At 34.0% G+C, this 11,499-nt stretch overlaps 1 protein-coding gene across 6 annotated transcripts; it reads right to left on the bottom strand.

The window, feature by feature from the left end:
• Positions 1 to 241: 241 nt before the first annotated feature.
• Src42a (Tyrosine-protein kinase Src42A) lies at positions 242 to 11,451 on the bottom strand. 6 transcript variants are annotated; one of them, XM_076815847.1, is made up of 7 exons: positions 11,275 to 11,451; positions 8,036 to 8,377; positions 7,213 to 7,334; positions 6,318 to 6,481; positions 3,401 to 3,728; positions 2,981 to 3,316; positions 242 to 2,895 (listed from the first exon to the last, which is right to left on the bottom strand). In XM_076815847.1, exons 1-7 carry the CDS (start codon positions 11,331 to 11,333, stop codon positions 2,687 to 2,689), a joined length of 1,560 nt encoding a protein of 519 aa, XP_076671962.1. In that variant the 5' UTR covers positions 11,334 to 11,451; the 3' UTR covers positions 242 to 2,686. The 6 variants fall into 6 exon arrangements, with proteins under 6 accessions (XP_076671962.1, XP_076671963.1, XP_076671968.1 ...); XM_076815848.1 differs by having other exon boundaries at positions 8,036 to 8,374; XM_076815853.1 differs by having other exon boundaries at positions 8,036 to 8,811; positions 11,275 to 11,392.
• Between the last annotated feature and the right edge of the window lie 48 nt (positions 11,452 to 11,499).

Below are 11,499 nucleotides of genomic sequence, written 5' to 3'. Positions count from 1 at the left end.
TTCTAAAGTAGACTTTTACAATATCCCGATCTGTTTTTCAAGTGATGGTATAATTTTAGAGGCTTATTCACTTGAAATATACACGGCTGTGATTTAATATATTAAATCTATTTCGTAGTTATTGTCAGTTAATACTGAAAATTAATATTGAAAGGTAATTTAACTAAAAGTACACGTTGCAGAAATGTTTGGGAAGAAAGGAAAGACAACGGGGAATGTAAGAAATTACAAAAAGAGGAAGTTAAAATTACTTTCTGTAATCTCTGAATATGCAATATATGTATATATGTATACATGTGTGTATGTATAAGTAATTACACGAATAACTAATGTTTATGTAAATATTGTGTATACGTATGCATACATATAAAATTATAAAGTTGTATATAATATAATAATTATTGCATTATACGCTTATATATGAACATCTTCAACGGCAATACTATTTCATTGACATTGCTTCTCTCTAGAACCGATCACCTTTACACCGCTAATACTTATACACCGCTGTAACCTTTCCCTTTCCTTTCGTTTTGTTGAGAAGAAACGGTTAATAAAGAAGTTATTGGGCTTGTAGTATAAAAATCGTACAAGCATATCGTATGCGTAGATGAAACCTATATATGAAACAGCACATCGTTCCGATCAAATAAAACTGTACAGAATATAAATATGTATGCTTATATAAAAATTTATTTTTGTACAAAATCGCTTGACATATCCTACATAAATGATCCTCTTCAAATTCGTTCTAACATCGGTTTTAATATCCACTACGTGTAGTATAATATTTCGAAATAATAACGTGACAAAACACTGTGAATTTAATTATCAGATGACCACAAAGATAATTAGTTTCCTCACGATCGATTTTAAAGAAGATACTGCTCTTAATTTAACAGCTATTAATATTATTTTCCTTTTTGCACTATGATAATGGTAAGACAATATACCAAGTAGCTTTACAACAACTGTTTCTGTCTCGGCGCAATAATAATGCAGTTGTCCCCGCGTATACTTTTGGCAGTACCTTGGATTATTTTCATGTTTCAAAGTAAGGATGTCTTTCACGTATAGTGGTCTCCGACTAGACAATATTTTTTTGCATTTATAAAGCACACACACTTGAATGAAAAGCAAAACGAGTGATGTCAAGTACTAAATATACATGTTACAAACTTTTTATATCTTTTTATAAATGAAATAGACTTTTTTTACATATAATGAAACAAAAGTACACATTGTATAGATGCAATGAAGACTGTTAAAAGAACGATAAAAGTAAATAAATATTCGATACATTTGTTTTCGTAAATGTAGATAAGCTAAAGCATGTAGAACATTTATTTCATTTACTGTAAAATACTTCATCAACATCAAGAAACTACGGGCTATCAATATGTTTTCACGCGCTATTGCATAATTTTATATCGTTTAATTGCGAAATTATAACTTCTCGAAATATACAATAAGAACGAAAGGTAAAAGTTATGAAAATACTAAATGAGAGATAGCGGTAGTCTAATATACAAACATATAAAAAGGAAAATTTAACGGTTCGAAAAGGAAAAATAACTCGAATTGACATGGAGACATGTTCAAATACAAGATTAATGATAGTTAATACTAATTCAGGAGTTCTAAACCTATAACATACTGTATAAGAAATGAGAAGTCCGGGCATTAATAGTTTACATGTTTCTAATAATAACATTAATACCCTTGTGTACTTATCTTATCTTACACTTTTACTATTTTTTGTTATGAACAGTTCAGAATAATTTTCAGATTAGATGTATTGCCTCTATTTCGCATGCGTTTTCAAGAATGAGAGTTAACACATTAAGGAAGAATATGAATCAATTGTATAAAACGATAAATATATAAAAAAAAGGAAGTTTGTTCCACGCTTACATTGGCTCTGAGCAAGCCCATCGTAAAAATTTTATGTTTAAACGCATTACAATAAAAGTTGTTAATATTTTCGATTTTGTAATATTAGTTAATAATTTACATTAATACAAGAAATGAAATGGAAGAAGGAATGATGAATCAAGACGAATAATGGTTCGCCTCGCTATAAAAGTATTATTTAAATCCTACCGAATCACCCTTTCACGAAGATGGAAAGTTTCTTTAAATTGGTTGTGCACTGTCAGAAGGTCTCTCACCTACGTAAAATATTTGTAATACTTTCGACAATCGCATTATCTTGTCAAGGTCTATAAATAACAAATTTCTACTTTAAAAATGTTAACTCCCATAACTATTGCCCAAGGACACTAATTAATATCCGACATGTACACGTTCAGAATATAATTTCCAAAATAAAAATTCAACTACATCACTGCTTTAAAACCTCGTCAAAGTATGAATCTTAATTTCTGCATAATTAACCACGAATTGACAGCTTTACTTTACGATTTTATGGCAGCCAGAATATGTAGCAAAGGTAATCAAAAGTAGTAATCGTATCGTTAAAAGAATAAACGGTACCATATATCTTTTGTAAAAAAAGAAGACTATCGTTTAGTGTAAAGTGTACTCTGAAATATCACATACATCCGTGTTTCGAATAATTTGTTAATTGAAATAATCTGCATTTCGTCGTTGCATGTTCTTACAGAATGTCTATCATATCCTGCCAGTATCATAATGAAGCATATTACAACAGAAAGATAGTACTTCAATACGCAGATGCTTCCTTGTACTCGGAGCCTTCCATAGTGAAGAAGTCCTCGAGCTTCCACTGAAGTGTTTCAAAGGTTGGCCTTTTCATTGGATCCTTATTCCAACACTCTAACATAATATCATACAATGCGTTGGGGCAACCAGGTGGACATGGCATTCTATATCCGTGCTCTACTTGATGAAGAACCTCGGCATTCGTCATACCTGCAAAAGGCAATATTACACATTCTGGTTTCGATGTTTCGTGCATGATTAAAGTTACGAAGCTTTAATTCTGAAAATTATTTACCCGGGTATGGTATTCTGCCGTAAGTAACTAATTCAGTGAGAAGAATACCAAATGACCACACATCAGATTTAATACTGAATTTGCTATAATTTGCAGCTTCCGGAGCAGTCCATTTAATAGGGAAGCGAGCTCCTACTCGAGCCTCGTATTCATCTTCTTTAATCAACCTAGCTAAACCAAAATCTGCGATCTTCACGACGTTTAATTCCGCTACTAAAACATTCCGGGCAGCTAGATCTCTGTGAATGTAATTCTGTGACTCAAGATACGCCATACCCGCTGCAATCTGTGCAGCCATATCGATTAATCGTTGCAGATTCAGAGTTTTTCCTTTTCCTAGAGATAACAAAATAATTACGCAATAGTATACGCAAGATTACTCGTCTCTGAACCAAATATATACAAGTTACTTGGTATTACCTTGCAAATATTCTAGTAAGCTTCCGTTCCTCATTAGTTCTGTAATAATATAAATAGGCTCTTCCAAAGTGCACACAGCGTATAACTGAATTAATTTAGCATGGCGAAGTTTCTTCATGATTTGTGCTTCTGCCAAGAAATCTTTGGGATCCATAGTTCCCGGCTTGAGCGTCTTTATTGCCACTGCAGTGGTATTGTTCCAGGACCCTTCCCATACCTCACCGAATTGGCCTTGGCCTAATTTTCTCACAAATTTGAGAGACGAACGGTCAATCTCCCACTGATCCCGCGTGCGATGGCTAAGACCCTCAGTAACAGGTTTCTCAACCTGTCAACAAAATCAAATACAAGCCAGTCAATGTCTGCAGTATCTTGCAATTTTCTCAAATAAATGCGTTACTGTGGGATCAGTAACAAATGCTCCTTTACAATTTGTACACTAATAAGTAAGATGTAAAAAATTAGGTACATATTAGCAAAAGTTCTAAAATTCCCTTGGAAAAGGTTGGAGCATGAACCTTACGTTTTATTCATACAAACCTAATCCGAAGCCCATTAAGGATGTCGCTTAGGCTGCGTAACTGCTCGTTAAGTTCGTAAGGATCTCTTTATAAGAAGTAACGAACAGCAAGTGTTGCTTAAATCAAGATATCTAGTCTAATGGTAACACAGCGTCAGAACAACAGAAGAGAAAAAGTGGCTATTATGCAGGATGCAAGTGTAGAGAAGCAATCTTTAAATCGTGTAGTTTCATGCCTTTCGAGACATCGAGACTTGAATTCGGAGATGTGTAATAGCTAGCTATTGCGTGTGAAGTGTAATTGTGACATTATTGTTTTGTGGTACATGGATCTTTATTTCTGACATATAACAATTCTTCTAGAAAGTTAAGAATGCTTACGTGTTACAAACATGAATATAAAATCATTACATATAATATAAGGAACTTAGAAATTGAACACTTATGCACGGTCCACAACATATTTATATACTAACATTTCGATTGTGTGGTATACCTATTATCAACAAGAATATAGCACCATACTTTAAATGTCCTTTGTAACATAGAATGCTCTCATTGTCTGAAAGTTTCAACATTTTAGAAAAGTAAAACGTAAAGATATCTTGAAGAGGAAAAGGTAGAAAATCTATATAAAAAAGAAGAAGATAGAAGGAAGACTCCAGCCACTGAGAGCATTAAATAATGTAATTTGGCAAGACAAAAGTCTTTTCAGTTTTCACTTGTATTACGGTTTTTTTGTGCAATAGCTCATGAAAAATTTGTTACAAAATATACGTATGAATTTCGTTAGGTAAGACGAAAATTTGTTTTTAAATTCCTTCATGTGCGTACAAACACAAGAAGGAATTCTAAAACGCATATTTTAAAAAACTGATCTATGAATTTAGATTTCATATACAGGATGTCCCGAGTGTCTGTAGAAAATATCTTATTTATTGTACGTAATACGATATTTTTATTCGCCATATTTCGCATCATTATCGATTGTATAATCAGTACTAAAAGACGCAGTAGGTAATTTAGTATACAAGTCGAAAGCATGTGTTTGAGAAATCCTGTATATCAAATAGATTTTAAGCACACAAATACTGGTAGTATAATAATGTTATCACCCACCACAGTCCACACAAGACAGTGTAATATCAGAACATCAAAAGAGCGCATACAGTCGCATACACTCAGATTCGCTTCGCCCTTAAATGTGTGCTTTCAATCCTAATTCTTCTAAGAAGCTATCGAGTTTAGCGGATAATTTAAAATTATGAAAGAAGGTGAATTTTCTAAATGAAGAACGATAATCTAATGTCTTTGAAACATGAATCCATATAGGACGGGCTTGTGCTGTATATACAGGCCGAAGATATAATGGAAAGCGTTCATGTTGAAACGAAAATTAACATGTTATGTTATATTGGGACATTCAATTTACCAAGAAAATCCAGCGGGAGATAGGGTAAGCAATAACAGAGAAACAAACATAGTCTATTCAGAGATCAAACTTTGCAATATTATTTATCGAACTAAAAGCTGTTTTCAAATTTCAATGTTGTTCTTGAAATAAATAGGAACGATATATGTTTATTCTTTTACTTTTCATTCGACTCAATAACGCATGTTCCCTTTAGAGGTCAATCGAAGATTTAATAAAGAGTAATCTGTCTACGTATTCGTAAATATAGGAAACCCTTATTGAATTCTTATAAACATTTCTATTCTTCCTTTGTTAATAACTGTTTCCCGAGTGTTGTAACCAGGAAGCATGATGTATATAATAGTTAAAAAATTTATCCTACATTTTAAAATGCGACTTTATCCGATATCTTGTTCTAAATTATATTTCTTCGATAAAATTTCTTAAAGAAAATATTGATTATTGTTGTAATTGTTAAGTACATTACGTGATCTTTTAGAGCAAAGTCCAACTGGAGTTTAGACAGTGCCAGAAATATGTAATGTATATAATGTTTAAGTGTCGCTTAAGAGTCAGGTTCAATTGTTTATGCTGCTTTATTTAATTTATGTACAAAATCAACCATATTGTATACTTGCGTACAATAAAGATCAATAAATATCATGCAATCATGTTCTTACTTTCACTTTTAGCTCCGTATTATATTTAGCTCGCATTCAACATCAAGGGATTTCTGCGAAGCCATTAGACATTGGAATACGAGTTCTAAAGAGATGCAAATCTTTGCCGCAAAAGCTAAAGAAACCCCTTGATGAATATTTTCAATAAAAATATTGAGTAATAATTAAGCGATACATCATATTCTTCAGTACAATAGTGATATATCATTAAAAACCACTTTTATACATGCAGCAAGCTGTCTAAACTCCATTTATATGATATAGAATTTTTAGAAATAATGATTGAATTGAAAATTGCCTTACCTGTACACATGGTTTACAAAGATTTACACACAGCCCATCAGCATCTTTACTGTAATGTTCGACCAGATCCTGAAGGTTCCTAAATGTAGTTCTTCTAGCGATGTAGAAGCCACCTTCGTCCAATTGCCTAATGCGATAATGTTTAACTGTGTCGCCATCTCTTACTATAAAAAAGAAGAATCACAACCATAAGGACGATTAAATGCTTGTTCCACTAATCTTTGTAAACATAGCTTAGAACAGCTAATCTTATCTACTACTTGAAAATATAAACAATTTAAAAAAAGATTAAAACCGACTTCAAAATAATAAAAATGCACTAAAAAGTAAAAAATTATTTTTTCCCTTATTTAATCTGAGATTCTCATATTTTTTAAATCGACGCCAGATTTACACAGTGCAAATGATGAGGCGCCGACTTAAAAAATATGAGAGTCGTAGATTAAATAAGGGAAAAAATTATTTTTTATTTTTTAGTGCATTTTTATTATTTTGAAGTCGGTTTTAATTCCTTTATTTTTAACTTTTTAGTTTCATATATATATTAGCACAATATGCTGAGGAGATATTCGCGTACGTACATAAAATAATAATAATTAGGTGACAATAGTCTTTTTTATTATTAACTAGAACTGGCAAAATATTAGACCAATGTTGATGCCGTGTAGGATGGGACCACCGGGGGGCATCGCCCACTTTCGAATAAAAAAAGATCATCAAAATCGGTCCATATGCTGAGGAGTTATGCGGGGACCAAAAAAAAAAATACAAACGGGTTGAATCTATAATCTCCTCCTTCTTGAAGTCAGTTAAAAACAAACTATATACGATTAAACCCAATTACAATTGTAGTATGTCGTAAGTATACCATCCCTGCGAGAATTCAGTACCTTACCTGAAAGGGAGAAATCATTATGTCGACTTTCAGAGTCTCTGATTAAAAATGCACCATGATCGTTTTCAGGCAGTAATAACTTTTTCTCAGCTTCGATTCGTTTGATCTTTCTAAAGTACCATCTAAAACAACAATAATAATATAAATAATCTCTCGTATTATGAGACTGCAAACTGTTTTATGCCATACAGAACCAATTCAATGTTCAGTTAATCAATGGGAGTATCTAATAAATATAGAGTAATTGCAACAGCAATTCTCTTACAAATTTATAAACATTTTAATGCGTTATTGAAATATATTTATGACTACACAGGAAAGGGGTAAAAGGAAGCATTGGTTATCTAAACTGATTGATAGTCAGAGGTGCTCAACCAAGTTAATGGAACCTCAGAGTCGATGCAAGTACTATTAGTGAAAGCAAGGTCACAGTAGTATTAGACTGTATACAGAGAAATCCAATAATCGAAAATGAAACAAATTGAATTAAATAAACATTTACTAAGAATTCTCTCTGTCCTCACGTCATAATACTGAGGTTTTTCTTAAGATACATGGCACATATAGTAACACCAAGCATTTTCCAATCGAATACATAACTGTAAACTGTCACATGACTAGCATTCTTAATTTAAGCATATTAAATCAGTTGTGTACCATTGATTTATACATTGTTTGAATAAAGACAGTTTTTCTGTAGTACTGTGACTATACAAATACTTAATAATAATTTTTTGAATGTAATCTACTTCCTTCGTTATTATCAACTACATGTTTCTGAACGTTTTTATTTAGTTTGTCAAAGAATAATAACGTAACTTACGGCTCTGCTTCGATAGATTTTAGCCTTGCAACATAGTTGCTGGGGATATATCCTTCTTGCCGAGTTCTTTTACTTCTAGCTAGCCACCAGTCTCCTTGAGTATCGTTCAGTATCTCTAGATGTTCTCCTTTTCTAAAGCTTAAATCTTCGTCCGTGCGAGCGTCGTAGTCATAAAGCGCAACAAAGATCTTTGCGGTTGGCACATCTGCATCTGGAACTTGTGGCATGGGCCTGATAGGGTCTGGTGGCGGCGTTGGCACAGGACTAGCTTGAGACGCGACCGCCTCTATGTTAGGATTACCGACCCTATCAGGCTTTTCTTTTTCAGTGTCCATAGGACTGCTGAAACAGTTACCCATCTTTTATGTGTACTTTTAAATTCGTCCAATGTGCAAATTCACTGTCGCCGTATCGTCAAACATAGAAACTCTTGTTACAAATGTCCTTCCAATACATTCACGTTCGATCCCTCTGGATGGATACCGAGATATAGCGATGTAAGCATAAAATTTTCATAACACACATGTCTCGATAGGATTTTTAAAGCTTCCCTCGCACGCCCAATATGTCCGTTTGTATCGAGTGCAGTGTGAATATACAAGGTGGGCACTGGGGCATGCTCTGATTTCTAAATGGTTTTGTGCAGGAGTCACTGAGAGAAACGTGGAAATTCATAGGAGTCTTTAGAATGCGATATAACACTCATATGATCGGCGACACTCTTCTCGAGGCGTCTTCTCTTCTTCCTAAGAAACTTGCAATTCTTCCTTCGACATCTACCATAATAAAGGTTAAACACTTGTCGTTATTCGAAAGTTTCACTGCAAACGCGCGAGTAATAAACGCGAGCGTTCATTCGTGCAGCCAGTCACGGCATTGACACTTTCCATTGCATCGGGGTATAACGAACCGTGATATAAAAACAGAGGTATGCTCGATTGGTGTACGCATTTTCGTCGAGTTCGCGCTGATCCGAGCTTGACGTCATAATATGGCCCTTTTGTATGTATTACAGGTTAGGTTGCAAAACATTAATTCTCGAGATACGTAGAATTATTTATTGCCGCTCGCCGTTATTTATTACGTTAACGTTTAACGTTATTCCTATGAGCTGTAATATTATATTGCATACTCGATCGGTGTTTACTCGTCAACGAAATATCTTTTAGAATATCACATTTTTATACACACAACAAAATGGAAATAAAGGGAACAATTAAGAAATAAGAATCGTATTGTTCGCATAAAAAATGATACTTAACAAAATATTTATGATTGGGAGAGTCGAGTTGCATATACGAGTTTAATATTCATAAAGCTAATATCAAATCTGTTTCACACATACTAATTTAAACATTTCCGCTGTAATGACTCACTTGGATCATTTTATGACTGATTTACTTACGCGATCATAGATGCAAGCATACCCTTGTTTTTCTATCAAGCAATCAGAGAACGAATAGCGTGGGCGCGTCCTTTTCGAAGCTCTTTAAAAAGAGACAGAAAGGGAAAAAAGAGAAAGACGAAAGACACGCAAGATCGAGATTTGAAGAATCTAAGGGGGACGACATAGAATCCAGATTAAGTTTCGAAAACCGGCACTCCTGTTACTATTCTTCTCACGGTCGCGGCGAAAGATGACCGTTTATCAGATTATAACACACCGAAGGTTTACACCCGACAGAAACTTGAAGAAAATACGAGGAGAGTTAAAGGGAAAAACACTTCTATATGGGTAACAGAGCCCGCTCGATTTGAACTCGTTCCACGGACCGGTCCAATCGCAATATCAAGGAACAATGTAAACTGCCTTACGCTGCGAGATCATTTTCTGTTTTCCTATCGTCAATGCTTCAGCAATAGCGCCGTGTAATAGCAAGAATCTCCAGAAGCACAATAGCGAGCGACGGTTAGAAAAAACGTGGGCAACGTAATGGAAAGTAGCGAAGTCGTCGCCATTGCATTAAATTGGATCCGTCAAAATTCTGACTCTCACATGCGCGACACCGAGGGCAGCGAAACATAAGGCGCACGGTTGATTTTATTCTTAAAACACGATTACGGAACGAACGTACTCAGTATGATGTTTTAAGACACCTCTACGATCACTGTATTTATCTTTCCGAGGGAATACGAGAGGCGAACAGGCATTTCACGAGAAACCGACGGAGAGGTGAAAACTGAAAACACCCATGGTGAAGGTAGCCAGTGGAATGCAGCTTTCGGACGAGTTCGGCTGTGAGCACGAACTTCGCCGAACCTTTACTATCCCCGTCGGGATGCAAGTCGTTTATATTTCTACGTATTGCTACGATAATTCCATCGTATCTGACATACATATATATATATATATGTGTGTGTTCCTGGTATTAGTCTCGTATATGCTAAACAGTGTGCAACACTTATTCTTATCAACTGAAACGATTATTTAAACAACTCAATGGTCAGGCAGATTAAATATTATGGGCAGCAGAAAAATAGATTATCGTTTACATCTATGTATGTGCTAAACTTTAGTTCTAAATGAACCTAGCAGTTTAATCAGTATGGAAAAATGAAAGTCATGCTTAACGTACTAAAAAAGAGAATAATACTTCATAGTAAGATAGACTTCCTGTGAATTCGCTTTTAATCACGAAAAGAATTTATTAAATGTCACGATTATATCTGCGATATCGCAGCTTAATTAATTATCCTTCACTTTCCAAATTTCTATATATTAAGCCTATTTCGAGAAAGATCGTTATATGAATATTTCATCGAAACTCAATTTTACGCCATTACTCGTGTACTTTTGTCACGTGACCGTGTAACGTTATAAGTTTCTATATGTATAATATTTAAATGTTATGAGATATTTATCATTATGTTCATAAAAATATGTAGTCTTCTATGGCGAGTAATTTTAATGCGAGGAATTACTCGCTAATTTCCCAGAATAATATATGTAGCTCTATATATAAGTAGCAACACTTTACATAACTATATCTCGTTATACTGATTATCCACTTGTCTTTACAAAATTGTATATTATCAATCACGTTCAAATACTTATACGTTAATTAATACGCGCATGCACTAAAAATCGTATAATATGCTATTATCATTGAAAGAGAAATTACACTTTAAACTTTACAATATCAATATTGTTTTAACGAACCTACACGTAGATAATGTGTATTATCAGTCGCGTAAATAGTACGAAACGTTTACGCACTATTGATATATGTATGTATTACCTGAAAAATCTGTCGAATAAATGTCGAAGGGTTTTGCTGCGAAATGATTTAGAATTCATCGTCACAAACGGCAAAATTCAATTTATATATCCAAGTGACCACAAGCTCTCCGCACGTTAGTTTTTAAATGGATACACGGTGAACGCGATACTGACAACCGTAACCGGCGGTATCTGTGACGATACTGCTTACCTATTTCAAATTATCTACCTCACAGTTATTTAT

The sequence above is a fragment of the Andrena cerasifolii genome, chromosome 1, assembly GCF_050908995.1.
Source record: "Andrena cerasifolii isolate SP2316 chromosome 1, iyAndCera1_principal, whole genome shotgun sequence".
NCBI lineage: Eukaryota > Metazoa > Arthropoda > Insecta > Hymenoptera > Andrenidae > Andrena > Andrena cerasifolii.
The sequence above is the reverse complement of the archived record's forward strand: the minus strand, read 5'-3'. Positions and strand labels throughout refer to the sequence as shown.